The following is a 17348-nucleotide window of genomic DNA, read 5'->3' as shown; positions in this document are numbered from 1 at the left end:
TTGCTTTATAAGCCTGTTAGGCTTTTATTTGGTAGAGTTTCTTCTTTTGTCTTGGGGGAACATAGCAGGAAATTCTTACAACAGCACTGAATCTGGAAGCTCAAAAAGCCCTCAGTGTGCAAACTCTTTGAAGTGAATACACACACGTGTATATTTAGAGTCTATATCTAACATGTACTCTGAATTCTGTTTATCACAAAAATATAAAAAATTAATATTTACTCAAAGTTGCTAACAGCTGAAGGTTGAGTCGAAACCAACTGCTGTTTGGAATCTCCCCTGAAGACCAGTTATCCCCTAAAATGCAAATCAAGCTCTGCCATGCCAGCAAAGCTATCTTATATTTTTGAAATCTAACTTTTTGCAAAGTTTCATGATCACAGGCAGTTCTTCATCTGATCCTCCCCCTTTCCCCACTTACTTTTGGAAAGTATAAAGACCCCAGTGATACAGCTGTCCTCATCACTGGCACACACACAGGTCTTTCCATTCACGGCTGGGAGTTATCCCTAAGGAAGGACAACTGATAGATGTTATTCTGTTAATTTATGGAATATCTAATCTAGATTTAAAAAAAAAAGATAAAAGCTCAGTAGGCACTTGTCGCTGCTCATATCGACGTTAAGGGCAAAATTCCCAGAGTTAAACCACTGGGAAGTACCTTCTATCCACATAGCTCTCAGCTGCTTCAGGCTGACGTAAGTGATCGTGCACAGTGAAGAGACAACTACTTTGGCCAAGTATATTTCTGTGCATGATTATGTAGTCAGAATTCACTGAATGTTAAGAAAATTAATCCATTTGAAACTACTTCTATTCAGCTTGGTTTCTTCCTCCTTTTACTCTCTTTCTACCAGGAATTTGTATGGTGTTGACACAAATGGGCTGGTACAAAGGGCAATAAATGCTTCAAATGCGTATGAAAACATTGCCAGTTATATTGAAGAAGCTAATAAAGCTGCATTGCTGGCTCTGAACACAACAAACCGGGTCAACGATGTGAGTAATTTTCATAATATCAGCTTTTACTTTGCAATGCTTCAGGGACTTTGGACACCTAAGTGTAAAGAAGATTTAGCTTATTTGTCAGCATTGAACTTCCCACGGCACATTTTGCTTCATTTACTATTTTCTGAGTTAAATCCTAGGTGGTTATTTATTCTGCCAGCCTAAAGTCCCCCGGTATTCAAAAAGATGCAACAGGTTCTTCTGTCCTACAGTACAGGGTGATGCTGCTCCGTGTTGTCACGCAAATTGAGGCATTTCTGTGAAAGTCCAGACAACTCCCTGGCCCTGTAGGAACCTGAGCTGGCCTTTAGTGCTCCAGTCCTCCTGTTCCACACAGCACCATGTGGCAGGAAAGGCGGTCAAGACATCTAACAGAAGCATCACCGATTCTCATTGAAAATGAAGTTAAAACGGGGCGAATAGCCCACTCACGCACTCAGTGCAGGGAGGAGCATGCTAATTTTGTCTCTGGCCTTGCTGTTCTAAAATATTTTATATGTATTTATACATGCATATAGTTTCCAACCTATATATAGGCTACTTAACAGCAATTGATTAGTGGGGTAGCAAGAGAATTTGGTTAGATTACAGGGACCCGAACCCCCGGGAGCTGTGGGATTTCGAGTCCAGCGCTCTGCTTCCAGCACGCTACCGGGGGCTGCAGGGCAGCTCCCCACGCAGTGCAAGTGTTCAGCACCCGTCTGAGATGACGGTAGAAATGAACAGTCACGGTAGCATGAGTATCACGTTGACCATATTGGAGTTGATAAATTAAGAGCACTTCTGTGCTTTCTGCATCGTTGCTATTCAGTGTTGCTGTGTGGAAAAGCATACATTTCTCTCAACTTTAATTGCAATCTATGGAAAAATTTGCTTTTCAGACTTTTTTTTCTAATCCAGCTGCCAATCTTAAATGTTAACAACCAAATGAAACTGCAGTGACTTTGTAGTTTCATTTAAATGAAGTAATCTGTTGTCCACAATTAAACACAATAAAGAGGAACATTTGGTAAGCGTTATTCTGACTCTTCTTTTGGAACATACTTGTAGGCTGCAGTTGGAATTGATACTCAGACCATTTACCATAAAGGTAAAAGTGAAGAACTTCTCAACCAAGCCATGGAGCTACAACGGACGGCAGATGACAGTAAATATACATCCTTTCTACTTTCCCAGTCAGTTTATAAGCACGCACGTTAAAATGAATTCCAAAAGCACATGACTAAAGCAGAACTGCTGCTGTAACAGAATAGTGTATTGATCAAAGTTACCACACAAAGTACTTGAAATGGCCACAAGCACAGTTAGAGTAGTTCCTGGGTTGTCATCCTGCCAGCCACCGAAAGTTTATTTCATTTACAAAAGGACCATCTCAGATACAACCACTGTTTAAATATGTGTTCCCGCAAACAGTTGTTCACAGGTAAATATACTCAACCAAGTAGTTCAACTGAAATCAATTCACAACAGTTTAACTCTTCAGAAAGCTGGATTTCACTAGCAAAGGATAATAATAAGTTAAAGGATTTTGGCCTTTTTTTCACTGAAAATGACAGAAAGCTCTAAAATTACAGAAATGACCTCTTCAATTTTTCAGAACCTTTTGAGTTCCTTAAAACTTTTCCTGTATACTTGTTGCAGCTATTCTCAGCAGTACTGGTAAAGCAAAGAGAGATAGTACCGACTGAGATACAGGTCTCCAGATTTTTCTAAGAAGCCCTGTGGCAAGCAAATAATGGCTGGGAGCTGCAAGGTTGAATTTTCCTTTCGATTATGTGAAGTCCAGAGTGCTAGTATGCCCTATACTAAAAGGGGCTATAGTGTACTGCCTATGCTGCATTAAATGCTTAATAACATACCTCCACAGGATAAAATTTACCTTTTTAAATGCCACTTCGGTGCCACTCAGCTATACCTCCTCTTTTCTCCCCACAGGTAACGATTTAACCATCGCAGACACTAGCCAGCATGTTAATGGCACTCTTGCCAGAATGAATGTTCTGCGAAGCCAACTGATGAGAGCCATCACAAACATGGAATCAGCAGACCCAGGTTGTAAGAGGAACTTCATCTTTATGATGCTTTATCTTCATGCATTTAAGAGCGTATTTTATCTTTGCATGCGATCTATGAAGTTGATATTAAGGTTTCAGTCCCAGAGCGGCCTAAAGGAATTTGACTGAAACTACCAGACCTAGACAGCAAACATCCAGCTTTAACACATTCATAGTGAAATTATATGTTTTGCCACCTGTAATTATTAACATTCTTCTTCATCCTCCTTACTACAATAGTCCTCTCCCATGCTACTCTTGGTGTTTTCAGGAGAATCTACAAGTCTGTGGATTTATTATTGCAATGATAATCAAAATCTAATTCACATATACATGACCCTGGCAAATAGAGTATTTGGGAGGTAATTACTGTCAGACTTGATTAACAAAATCTCACCTTAGTTTTTCAGAAAAGAGCATCATAGCGCATCCAGAAAGTATATCTGAAGGTGTTCAAAGTTGACACGTCAAGATTTCTTCATTAACTTTGACTAAAAATGGCTGGGTTTTACTGCTAAGACATTATTATATGCAAAATGCCACAGGTTTTACAAATACAGTAGTTGGTAACTCAAAAAAATTAAATGCCAAAATTCCAGATATGAAAAAAAAAACCCCACACTTCAGTGTCTTGGGTTTCTTGCCTTCAAAAATAACTTTCATGAAAAATATTCAACAAATACATGCATTTTCTTTTAAAAACTGGATGAAAAACAATGTATTTTTTCATCTCTATTCCAACTTCCCTGGCTATATAACACCCATCAAAATCCTAACAATCTAGAATGGAAATGACAATTTGTTAGATTTTAAGAATTAATGTAACTGTAGACCAACCACAGGAAGTTTTCAATATTTCCTGTGGAGATAAAGAGAAAACCGACCAAGCAAGGTTGGGTCCCTGTTCTGCAGAAGGTAAAATCGCCTGAGCCTCACCATTTTCTACGTACTGTTTACGGCTTGCTTGAAGCTTTGAAAGAGTCCATTTCTTCTCATCCCCTATTTCTTTTGTAGTGGAGGCCAGAAAGCGTTTGGAGCAAGCTAAACTGAAGACTGCAGAGGTCATGAGTGCTACCATGACAGTATCACAGGCTACGACCCCCATGCATGAGAACGTGAGGTTGTGGTCTCAGAATGTGCAAGACTTCCAGCATGGTTCAGCAGCGTACAAGAGTGCTGTGCATTCAGCTGGGGATGCAGGTATGGTCACCTGAATTTTGTCATTCCTCTTAGCATTAAAAGGTCAGGAAATCATCATAACATCACATTGTAAGAATCGTTTACGTTGCATATTCATTGCATATAATCTTCTAGCATTTTACCTCCAGGAAAACATTTCAAAAACTAGCAGTTTTTCTAGAGTGTCGTGACTGTACTTTAAAACTTTTGGATACTTGGGCATTTCCAAAAATGAATTCAACACTCAAGGGCTGAAGTCTTTTTGGCTTTTAAGTAGTTTTATTAGCGTACCAAGGTCACGCTGAACAGTAAACAGCTTGTTTAAATACTTCTCAGTATTATGATTGGCGGTTCAGTTATTTTTTTAACATTGGGAAGCATTTGAAAACAGGGCCCCTTTGTCCTTGATAGTACAAACATGGAGGAGAAACGGTCCCTGACTTGATGAGCTTGTAGTCTAAACAAAGGGGGCAAAGAGGATTAGGGAGGAAATACAGTATTTTAGCAGGGTGATTGCTGGAAAAGCTTGTAAACACCACATTAATTCCACTTTTATTATCATGAGGAGGAAGATTAGAGTAAAATTGGAAGATTTGTTATGAAAAATTTAAGGCAAATAAAAAGACAAAAGAAAAACTGAGGAAGGCTACAAAATTGAAATGAAGGTGATAAGGAGTGGGAAAAGAGGCAGGGAGAGTGAAGCTGGAATGGAGTGACTGGTGAAAGAAGGAAAAGAACAATTAGGAAAGAAAAGAATCAAGTGAGAAGTTAAAATACCCACAATAAAAAATTGCTGACAAGCACCACTATTTATTGCTCAATGTATTCCTGACTTTGCTCAGGAGGCTCACTCATCCCAAGTTATTCACAACTAGGGAAGCTGGAAATCCAGAATAAGAAATGTCCTGCATACGTTTGGTGGGATGTACGTACCATCACCTGCAGCACTCTTCAGTGATGTCTTGCCTCCTGAAAGTGTCTCAAAGAAGATTCATAACTCCACTGACTCTATCTCCATAAAGTCTGAATCTCAGACCTACTTCCCCAAATCCCTTCTTCTGTCAGGAGCTTTGACACTTGAGTGTCATTTTACTGCAAATGGTGTTATAAGTACCAAACCCAACACAGTTTCTAGTGCTCTGAAGCGACACTCTTCCCTCTAGACCAGGGAAACCCAAGAGTCATATTATTTCCAGAATGGAAATTCAGTAATGGATAAGACCCTCACACTAATAGTTTTAGTTAAGTGAGTGCTCCCAAGAACTGGTATAAAAGAAGAAGAAATTCAGTACTATTGAATATCCCAACTTCTGGCTCCAGAACTGGAGGGAACTCACATTTTCCTGAGCTTTTCATCCAAAGGAAACACTGAGCCACTCCCTCTAGGAATGGGTAAGCTCACTGTTAGTCACTGCACAGACCTTCGTAAGGGTGTAGTAAATATAGCAGTAGTTGTATTGCATTGCTGTAAAATGTTTTTGATCATCACAGAGCACAGTTTAGGCTGTGGGCTATGGGCTCCAACTCCCATTTAAGATAACGTAAATGTGGATATGATTGGCATCCAGAGAGGGAACGGTATGAGGAAAAACATCTAAGAGAAACAGTCTACTATAGCTTACACATGAAGGTTATTGTTCTTATTCACCTTTACACTTGATTTACATTTAACGTTTACCAGTGCCAGCTTAGTAGAGAGAGCAGCAACACAAAATGCATTTGGCTCTTCATGCTCAAAATGTCAGGAGACATTCAGGATTCAAAAAATCTGCTCATACTAGCTGTTATACTGGAAGAAATATTTCCAGTAGCATTTGAGAGGCTCCATAAGAGTGGATAGACCTAAGATGGCCCAGCTATCCTAGTTGGTTATGTTCCCAAAAAGGCACACATGGTACATGCACCACGAGTTGTAAAGAACAGTTGAGCTCCTATGTGACATGCCTGGCAAAAATGTCTTCTCTGTGGTAGTGGGCTTGCAGGTAGGGAGTCACCTTGAAAGTATTCTGATCATATCAGAGTGCCTGGAGGGCCTGCTGACCACAAACTGTTTGAGAGATGCTAATACAAACTACAGTGATGTGTGGCCTACTACACTTGTGGAGGCTGCTTTTCCATGGCATTTTTGGTCTGAAGGCCAACATTTTATTTTTGTTTTAAGGCACAATGACTTTTTTTCCAGAAAGATCAGGTGGAAACAGCTGAGAGGACAGATCAGTGCCGCAAAGGAGGCTGGCATGGGTAGTGCCAGATGTGACTGTGATTCACAGCCTGGGAAGACAGATGTACGCATGCCAGGGCACGGCGGAGTGCTCTCAGATCAGCTGTGTATGTTGCCAGGAGAGGGTGATCTGGCAGGAGGAATGTCCATCAAAGTCCAAAAGAAAGTGACAAAAAATGTTCAGAGAGGTGCCTGAAACACCAGTCATGCCAATAACACTACCACAGCAGGTGAAGCCTCTAAGCTGGCATGTCTGGATTGCCTTTGAATACAGTTTGCACTTGATTTTTGGAAGGGTGAGAGCATGTCTTGGCTGTGCAGTTTGCCTGAGAATACTCCACGTCACCATTGTGCAGAGAACTGGTGGGCTTCAGCAGAGAGGGTGAAGGACAGTTTGGGAAGGAAAACACAAAAGGAGAAAGAGTATGGAAGGTTATAGTCAAAGTATTTCCTCCTTGACACTTTCCCTTGTGTTCTTTTTTGTATTTTATCACTGGGTAAGACTAGTTTTCCTTTTTCACCCTGACCTTCATCCCAAAGACTAAAATAAAACATGAATATTCTTCTGTGTTGAAGAATGTCATGATAAAGGACAAGAGGAAGAGATTTATGGTGAGATTTTATAATAGTACTAGTAGTAATAGATGTTAGTTTTGTGTTTTCACGTAACAGTTGTGTTTTGAGTTTAATACTTCAAATTTCAAACAGATGAAAAGCCAGTTTTTCAAGATATCAGATCAGACACAATTCCAATTCAGTTTCTGAAAAAAGGCGCTGGAAATTTGCTAAATCACTTTCTGAGCTTGCAATTTTACTTTAAGAATAATGTGAGCTTTTTTCCAATGACATGGAACATTCATTACAAAAGGCAGAGACAACTTTCTGTAAGTTGATTATTATACTAGTTATTTAAGTAGAAATTTGAATGCATTCTAGAATTAATGTGTTACCAGAATTCATTGTAGTTCTTCGAAGATTTGCTAAAATAATGGCATTTTAATGTACAGTAAGCTTTATATAGAATATCTGACTACTGACCCCCAGCACTTAATGGGAATAACGGGAGAAGCTAAATGGCCCACTCCTACACTGGACCTGGAAAGTAAAACACAAGTGAAAAGAGCCAAGCAGAGAGCAGGCAGGACTGTGGCAAATACAGCTTTTCACTCTATCCACAGAGAAGCAGGACTTGTAGGACTCCATGGGATCTTCTCATACTCTGGGTTGCTCTAAGCGAGGCTGAGCTGCTTCAGCCTTTAGTCAACACAGAACTGGAAGCACCAAAAGGTGACTGGAGGCTACGCTTCCTTCCTTCTTTCCCTTCTGTACAGTCTCAGTACATCTGAGGATTAGCCTCTCTACCTGTCTCTCTGATATCTTCTCAGGCAACAGTAAAAATATGAGGGGAAGAACACAAGAGCAGGCGGACGCAAGTTGACAACCCCTAAAATATAACTGCAAACCCTACAAATCTGGTCTTAACCTTTATAGCGAATCCATGTCATTAAAAATTAACTACAAATACTAGATCCTTCTTATATACGTGTAGCTTGTGGCTAAAATCACATTTCATTATGCTCAGCTAGTTGTACCTACATCTAATTAAAGATGAAAAATGATGTGATGTGTAAATATCCTTCAAAGGGCAGCATGTTGTTGGAATCTGATGTGATGAAATTGGATTATAATTAGGGGTAGTTATTTTTCTTTCTTGGTAATTTTTCTGTCTGCTTATGTTTCTGGGAAAGGACTTCTCTCCCTTTGAACACAACAAAGCACCTGCATCTCCCTTTGACAACAATCCTACTTGCACATGTACCAGAAGACGCAGCAATGAAAGACCAAAGGACTCTGATTTGTGACCCCTGCAGATGCAGGCAGGAAAGCTGAAGAGGTTACCGCTCCCAGGTGGGGCAGGTAGTAAGCACAGTTTAGATGCACACGCCGCACCAGCTAAGGTTTTCTGCTGTTGTACCATATGGGCCTGTTACTGCAGTCTGAAAGCAGCAATGTTTCTGTTAACAGTGGGCTGTGAACCACACACAGACACACCACCTGTGCAGCCATTGCTGCTACCTGGGTGATAACCTTTGGAAGAGATGCACAGCTGACAGCCTACTCATCTCCCCTAAAATGAATTTGAAGAGCCATAGCTCCTAGATGCAGTTCCCAGGTCAGCCACAGATATCGAGTGAGGTGCTGAACAAATAATCCTTCTGCTCCAGTTGCCTTATCTGTAAAATTTGGTTTAACGTTTTTCTGCCTTGAAGAAAGATGAAAAGGTTAAAATGATTAACATTTGCAAAGCTCCTTGAGGAAAGTATTACAGAGGTACAACACCACAGTAGTACCTAGGAGTCCCATGAAAAAGCAGTCTCCTTTGTGCGAACTTCTTTCCAAAAACTTCTGCAATACTAGATTCTGATAAATCACTACCCTTTTGGAAATCACTGCCTCTCACACACCACAGTTAGAACTTGTTCTTGAAGCAGACACAGATAGGTGAGTTAATCTAAGAGGGTAAGGAGGAATTTTCGTGATGCAAAACCAGTGTTACAAAGCGGAAAAAAACCAAGCTGTCACTTCTTTTCTAACTGCAGTGAGAAAACTTACAGAAGTCTTCCCTCAACTCCTGGACAAACTGCACAGAGTAGAACAGAAGGCACCAGCAAACAATATTTCTTCCAGCATTCAGCGGATCAGAGAGATAATTGCTCAAACCAGGAGCGTAGCAAGCAAGGTAAAACTTTTGGATGGGACTTTTGGTTACTAGTGCTAATAATCTTACTAGGAGCTCCATTTTCATGGGCTGTCAGAAGCCCAAACCTTGACATTATCTCCTCTCAACAACTGGATAAACAAAGTACTGTGGCAGTCATTAAAATCTTTACAGTTGCTATTCGCAAGCAATTAACATTACCATGGTATTCATGATAGACTACTGCTACTGTAGTAGCAACTTTAATTAAGTAATTGGCACAGTGTTAAAGATGGCCACAATAACAAAACCATTTAAAGCTAAAACTAATAAGTCATTACTCAGCTGGCAACATTAGTTACAAGCAGTAGTAATTAAGGCAATTTAATGCAAAATTTTCTGAGATGACAGTATTTCCTTTTTTCTTCTGAATTAATTTTCTGCAGGGTAAGAGAATCTTTGGCTCATACATATTTAATAGAGAAAAACACTTTCATTATCATACATAAATTATGAGGGATTTTTCTGTAACAAGAACACTGAGGTCAAAAATTAAAACAGTATATTTGAATTGATTCAGAGAAAGAAATCAAAAATTCAGTGCATTATTGTATGTTCACAATGTTGGAATATGATGTCCACATACATTACTTCAAAAAAGAAAAGCAAAATTCAGTTAGTATGTGTGCAGTGCTTGACTGTTCTTCAAATGTACTTTGTCATTCAGGCATATTGCGCTTAAACTTGAAAACATTATTTCAGTTCTGTTGAATGCATTTTGAACTAAAATGAACATGGTTTAAAATTTTATTAGCATCTCATATATATCACTGTAACTTCAGTAATATAACAGGATTACTTGTGAACAGAAAATTGGTCATGCTACTCCCAAAGCAAAGAAATAAATTATGGGTAGAAGTTTTATAGCTATGTAAGAATTTCATTATGTGTCATACATAATGATGTAGCCCTGATTCAGCTAAGGACACATCTATGTCCCACGGAAATTTAATTTACTTTATGAATATGCTTAAGCACAGTTAATTAGGAGCTTTAATTAATTTTAAAATTAATTCCCTTCATATTCTTTACAGTGTCTTCCAGAAGTCATTATCATAAACATACAATTTTCATGGTCAATATATAGGTGCCAACTCCGCTCTTGCAGTAAGCAAGGCTGCTGGCTAAGTGTTCTTGCACATTTACTTTAAGTAATGTCCCCAGGTAGCAATAAGGTGTCTCACTTAGCACACTTGCAACTGCAGGTCCAAGTTTCTATGATGTTTGGAGGCCAATCAGCTGTTGAAGTCAATCCAAAGATCAACGTGGAGGAACTGAAATCTTTCACTTCCATGAGCTTGTACATAAAGCTTCAGAAAGACAACCCAGAACTGGCAGCATCTCCAGACAGATTTATTTTGTACCTCGGAAACAAAAATGTAAGAGAATAACTCAATTTATATTAATATATATTTTTTAAAAAGTTTATTTGCCCTTGTTTTTTTCCTCTATTTCTCCGATTTTCAAAATAAGAGGTGTGTACTATATGACTGTCATTGATTTTGTGACAAGCAAAGAGCAAGGGTTCCCGAGACCTCTGTCCTTGAAACTTGTCACCCCAAACAATGAAGGATTCTCTCTTACAAGCAAATTAGACTGCCTATGCAGCATGCTGCTGTGATTGCCACTGCTGCAAGCCACCTCCACTGCCGGTGCTGAGGTGCTCTGAAGCAGTTAATGTCACCCGTCTGGCTTTTGTGGGCCACATTTTAATCAGGTTTATGCTGCTGAGAGTGTCAATTCCAAATCCCTGAGGTCACAGGCCCACAAGATAAGTAGGTTTCTTTGCCTGTGGCTTGTGCTGCTGTTGTACACTCTGTACATCACTACTTTGAAACACCTAGAAAGAGCATATACTCTCACCACCTGTAAGTATTGTAAAACAATTGTTCTTGAAATTGTGGTTCCTAAATGGAAAAAAAAGCACACCTCACAAGCCAGGTATAATCTTGGCAAGCTGTTACTCGGGAAGGGTAAAGAGGCAGGCTTTTCTTTTTAAGCTTCTCTAAAAAGAATTTCTACTGAATACAAATCAAGTGAAACCCCTCTTGGCAGAATATTTAATTGCGGCATAATACCTAGGCTTTAGACAAACATTTCTTCTTATTTCCTGCATATCACATTGCACACTAAATACTCATGAACAGCTTCCCATTGAACATGACCAATTTACAGTCAGAAGGCATCTCATGACCTTGTATTTACCTCAGTCAAAATGGATATGAAGTAAAATATCAGAGACTTTTTCTGTACAGTTCCATCTGGTGAAAGAAAGTAATTAGAGAATGAAGCTTTTTTTTATTAGTTATATTTAAAGGTGTCATTTAGTCTATGAAAGCACATCCATTACTAATATTCTGTATTAAACCTCTTTTGACGTTGTAGCTCTGACATCCTTCTCCATTGGTGTTTTAGGCAAAAAATTACATTGGTCTTGCAATTAAAAATGACAACCTTGTGTACATTTACAATCTGGGGGACCAAGACATGGAGATACCTCTGGATGCAAAGCCAGTCAGCACCTGGCCTTCCTACTTCAGCATCATCAAAATTGAGAGGTAAAGTGATAATGTACATTTCCCCAAAATCAAACAGTTAACAGAAAAAAAAAAAAGAGCAGAAAAGGCTGGGCCAGAACTAGTCATCAGTAGTCTTCAGTGCCTGGTTCTATTCCTGCTGAAATAAATGGAAGTTCTCTTTGCTTTCAGAGGGCCAGGACCCAAGGGGCCACCAGGGGGAAGAGAAAGCATCCGTAGTTTCTCTCCTTCTTTTTCCCCAGAGTACCAGTCTTGTAGTGAGGAAATAAAAAACATTCCTGGAGTTGGAGGCTTGCTTGTTCTTTTTTAAGTCTAGCCAACATGAAACTCTCTTCTCTAACAATTCCCTTCTACAGGATTGGAAGACATGGCAAAATGTTTTTAACTGTGCCCAGTCTTAGCAGCACAGCAGAAGAAAAATTCATCAAAAAGGGAGAGGTTCTTGGTCCTGGCTCTCTCCTGAATTTGGAACCTGAAAACGCTGTTTTCTACGTTGGCGGAGTGCCTCCAGACTTCAAGGTTGGTCAGATAAATAATCTATATTCAGAATTATATAATGCAAACTTACCTTGCTGAATGTCCCTTTAAACACAGAAATGGTTAATAACTAAAATGTCCTTTTAGTCATTTATCATCTTAGGACTCCATCTTCTAGCCTTGGTGAACACTACTATTTTCTTGAGCATATCATGTCATGCAGTAAGATGATCAGATTCCTGTTAGCTGTCATTCGTCATTCAGGTTTTCTAAAATGTAATAACAAGAAAAAAGTTTGCTAGCTGTTAAGTAGTATGCATAAATTAAGGCCTGTTAGCCCAGCTTAACAAGCGTTGTAGGCTACCAGGTTTTTTCAATGCTAATGTGTTCTTGGTGCTTATAGTTTCTCTTTTACAGCTATCATAGAGATGAAAAATAATGTATTGTTAATATTAGGACAGTGTGGAAAACTAGCAATACAGTGATTTGTTTGAATTTAAATTATCATTGGTTTAAATCCAGCCTTACAACAACATGAAGACTTGCCTGTGCAAAACATGCCTGAAGATCTGTGTGAGACAGTTGCTTCAGTCTAGTTCCTAGTAGTCAGCATGAATTAGCACCTCACTTACCTGCTTCTGTGAACATACCAGGTGCTCTTTTTGGAATTAGAAGTTGTTATGAATGATCTTCGCTATGAAAATGGCACGGCTGAATGAAAACGTACTTAGAAAAGACTTCAGAGAATGCTAAATTCTTTAAGCTAACTGTAGCAGGTGCTAAAAACATCCAACTACTGTTCTACAAGCAGCCTTCCTAACAATATAAAAACAAAGATTAACTCAATACACTTATGTATTCCTGAGCTTTTGCATTGCTATGACTACCAGATATATGCCATGGTTTGAATTTTAGATTACTGAGCCCTGGGTGCAAATTGCCTGGGAATAGGACTGAGGACTGAATAATAGTTGCACACACACACAAAAAAAGTAATCCAGCAAATGAACCCTCCAGGTCTGTTCCAGAGCAAAGCAGAGGAAAAGGAAAAGAGCAAAGTGAAGGAAGGTGAGAAGGGGAATGGGAAGAAAAGGATTCATGGAATTATTTGATAAGCATATGGCTATCTTCTCTCTTAGGAATCAGCACCACACATTTTCATTTATTAACATACAGTCTTATTTGCTAAAAGCTTTTGCCTTTTCTTCCCTGTTACATACTTTGTAAATATGAAATGTACCACTTAACCATTAGAAGTCTCACACTTAACATAATTTAACAGAATAGTAGAAGAAACAAAGGAAAAAAAGGAAACATAATCATTTACCAAATGTATCTGTGCTGCAGATAAGAATCTCATTTTCTCTTACAGCTACACATATTCTGCATTGCTGTATTACCATTATTATTATATTGTAAGCAAAATGGAAATAATGAGAAGCCAAAGAAAAGTTACTGGCAGTGATCAGACTCTGAAGTAGAAGAGGTGTTATTAATATCACACCTGTTCCACAGGGCAGAGTATTTTAATACTAAAAGAATGATTCACTAGCTCTGTCAGCTTTATTCTTTTGTATTTTTCCCCTCACCAATGTGGCTATTTAAATTCCATTTGCAGTGACTTTTGTTAAAAGAAGGAGTTTCTATATCCTGCTAACTGTTCAAAATGATACCTAGTGAGGATTAGCCACTGGTACAGACTTTGAATCCAAGTCTCCTGGGTTTAAAGAGCTCTCTCATTTCTCTCTCTTTCGTCACACTATGAAGTTATTTTTCTGGCAGGGAAGGATGTCTATACATTAAATATGAAATATCTACTGAGAGATTTAAACACACTGAGCAAGATCTGTGATTAGTCAAATCTTAACCCTTTTCTCCTTTTCCAAGTGTCCTCCCTTCAAAACCACAAAAGAAGTTTTTGTTTGCCTTACCTGGCCCAATGTTCTCACTGTGACACCATTTATGTGTGCCATTTTAACTTACAGCACAATGTCCATATCATGATAAGGACTGCAAAGACTATTCCAAGGTAGCACCATCCCATTTGTTTCAAAATACGAAGAGCACAGTGACAAAACTGACCCCAGGCACAAATGCTATCGTGTATACAAATAGTGTGACTTTTCTCCTTTTACTTTTCCTTGCCCTCTGCACAGCTCCCTCCTAGTTTAAACCTGCCTGGCTTCATCGGTTGCCTGGAACTGGCTACCCTGAACGATGATGTGATCAGCCTATACAACTTCAAGCACGTCTATAACATCGACACCACCACATCGCCACCTTGTGCCAGGTAGGGGACAGTCCCACCGTCACTCTGCTGCTCTGGCTTGTTGCAAGTGCCAGTCCTGGTGGTTCATTCCTGGTTTAGATTACAAACGTGAAGGTGATATTGAGTGGTCCAGAAGGAACTTGGCCACTCTTAACTCCTAGTTGCGTCAACAAGTTGATTTTATATATATGTGGGAGTTGGACTCAATGATCCTTAGGGGTCCCTCCCAACTCGAGGTATTCCATGATTTGCTGCTGTCTCCATTAACTATCTCACAACCTTGCTCATGCCTTTGAAAGAGAAACTGCCGTGTCAGCCGGGGCATGGTCCAGGCTCCCTGCTTACCCCGCTGCTTGCCTAGGACAGGACTGCTCCTGACTCGGATTCTGTCACTGCAAGCGATACAGCCACAGCCAGTTAGCTCCAGCGGGCCTGGTAAACTTGAGTGCAGTCCCACCCTCAGCTAGCAAAGCCCGTACAGAAGTTATCTTCGTTTAGTGCAGACATAGCAGGCATTTTGTTCATACAACAGGCAGCAACAGTAGAATCTCTCTATACAAAGAACAGGAGAGAAACTTGCAGCTTTCGCTGGGAAGAAATGCAGGAGGTGTTGGGACAGAGCAAACGATTGCTTCCCACACCATTCCCACAGGGAGCACAAGCTGCTGCTCTCCAGGACAGGGCACGTGGGTGACTCCTGGGCTCCCTGGCAGAGCCCATGCTCAGCTAAAGGCCTTGGAGAATTCAAATGGGTCTCTGCACAAACCGGGCAAGCTGTTAGTAGAAATATATGTGTAACCTTATAATGAGGAGGTGGTGTGGGCCTGCCACCTTACAAGGATGAGCAAAGAATTTTCCTGTGCTCTACACAAAACACAGGATAAAAGCACAATGTGATGATGAATGAGTTAGATACACCTTCAAACCTAGACACCATTTTTCAGAAAAAACTCCCAGAAAGAATTTGAAAGACAGTCATCAGACTCACCGCTGCCAGGAAGAAGCAGCAGTTCAGAACAATTATTTCAAGAAAGTATTTTAATTGTAAAGGCCTTCAAATTTTCCCAAATTCAAATGGGGATATGCCAAATATTACTTCCCTGCTTGTTTTTTCATAGAAATAAGTTGGCTTTCACTCAGAGCCGGGCTGTGAGCTATTTCTTTGACGGCTCTGGCTATGCCTTGGCAAGAAACATTGAGAGAAGGGGAAGATTCAGCCAGGTGACTCGGTTTGACATAGAAGTTCGAACGCCTACAGACAACGGATTGATCCTGCTGATGATTAATGGGGTGAGTACCAAATCCTGCTGGTACCCTTATCCATGAGCACCTCAAGTTCCCCAGTACTCACAACATCATGGAAAATCCAAAATGCTTATGTCCTTACATTTACCTTCTGGAAAGAGGAAATACTTTGTGTTCGTCTGGTGCATGCAAACATTGGGAGGGAACTGGAACTTGCTCTGCAAAGGCCCCAAGAAGCCAGGGCCCTGAGCTGGATTCTGCTCTCATCCAGAGACAGTCAGGACTTCAGACCGGTCATACCCTTGTGATGACATTTTGAGAGAGACTCCAGTTAAGCCTAATAGTTCCACCTTTATTTAAATGTGAATGCACAAGCAAAGCAATAGGAAATTTCTGTGAAGTAACTCCCATAAAGCAGCCACTTTGTGGTAGCTGTCACTTTATAACTGTGTCTCGGGGTGTACTAGAGTTAAATATTTATTTAAGATACTGAAAATAGAAAGTACTCCAAATAAAAAGGCTTGATCCAAATATCAACAGCTTTTCAGAAGTTTGAGGGTGATGCAAACTCTGTGAGGGTTTGAAGAAAGTAGACTCCACGTGCAAATATCCTCTGAAGACAAACTCGGGGTTTTTTGTCTTTGGGTATCTCCACATCAAGCTGCTAAGTCCTGTGTGGATTACAAATTGGTAAAGCCACAGAAAACATTTTACTAAGTAGATGGAGTCCACAGACATATACTTGTCTAGACACCTACATATACCACCACATTGAGCATTCAGAAAAGAAAAAAAATCCACTCTCATTAGAAGAGTTACTCTCTAGTGTTTGCCTTTGGGGTAACTTCCAGAGGAGAGCTGTGGGGAGCAATTTGCTCTGCAGCATAGCATGCCACCACTAACCTTCGCTCTTAGGAGGTTTTGGACTAAGCAACTGCTGTTAAAAGCTTAACAGCCTCTACTGCAGATCAGTCATTTTTCTTCCAAGCAAAAGTGCCCAGAGGTTTGTGTGTTATGGTGGAAATTGCAATCAAGCTGGATGATAGCTGTGGAAGACCATGCCTGCTCACAGGCACTTTTAGAAAGACTGTGTAAGCCGGCCCATTATTCAGTTCTGCAAAGATAGCTCATAAATATTCTGAATGCAATCCCTGCTTCATTTTCAAGTTTAAGCTGTTCAAAACAAACCCAAGCTACAGTTTCATTTAAAAGCGCTAGATTAAAACCTACTTTTACTACTTTAAGTAATGACTTCGGAAAGTAGACTCATTTTTGTCAGAGACAGCAGTTCTTGGCCTGCAGTAGTTTTTTGAGAATTATTGTTCCCATGTTTACATTAGGGAACAACAGCATGAACACTAGGAGAGAAGACAAACATTAGCATTAAAAGCATTAACCCAGTTGCTGTAACCTGTCCTTTCTGCTTCTTTATGTTCAGTTTTGGAACAAGACTAATTCTGTGGTACAGATCTTCATTTCAAGCACTCCCTAAAGATCTTCTAAAGTAGAGGTCCTGTTTATAAAGTTTAGGTCATCCAGCCACAGAACAGAAGCCAAACCATGAAGCAGGAATAGTTAGGAAATCCAGAAACCAAATACA

General features: G+C 39.9%; 1 protein-coding gene across 1 annotated transcript in view; it reads left to right on the top strand.

Annotated features, from left to right (window-relative positions):
* LAMA4 (laminin subunit alpha 4) overlaps positions 1–17348 on the top strand; it is a 100356-nt gene that overhangs the window by 60483 nt on the left and 22525 nt on the right. Inside the window, exons 14-23 of the mRNA XM_054821485.1 lie at positions 858–999; positions 2059–2155; positions 2944–3060; positions 4077–4262; positions 9063–9202; positions 10426–10599; positions 11636–11778; positions 12114–12276; positions 14391–14524; positions 15622–15793. Of these exons, the coding sequence (XP_054677460.1) occupies positions 858–999; positions 2059–2155; positions 2944–3060; positions 4077–4262; positions 9063–9202; positions 10426–10599; positions 11636–11778; positions 12114–12276; positions 14391–14524; positions 15622–15793 (1468 nt within the window). The remainder of the gene's footprint in view (positions 1–857; positions 1000–2058; positions 2156–2943; positions 3061–4076; positions 4263–9062; positions 9203–10425; positions 10600–11635; positions 11779–12113; positions 12277–14390; positions 14525–15621; positions 15794–17348) is intronic.

This window comes from Grus americana, chromosome 3 (genome assembly GCF_028858705.1).
Source record: "Grus americana isolate bGruAme1 chromosome 3, bGruAme1.mat, whole genome shotgun sequence".
NCBI classification, from domain to species: Eukaryota; Metazoa; Chordata; class Aves; order Gruiformes; family Gruidae; genus Grus; species Grus americana.
This window is presented reverse-complemented; position numbering and strand designations above follow the sequence as displayed.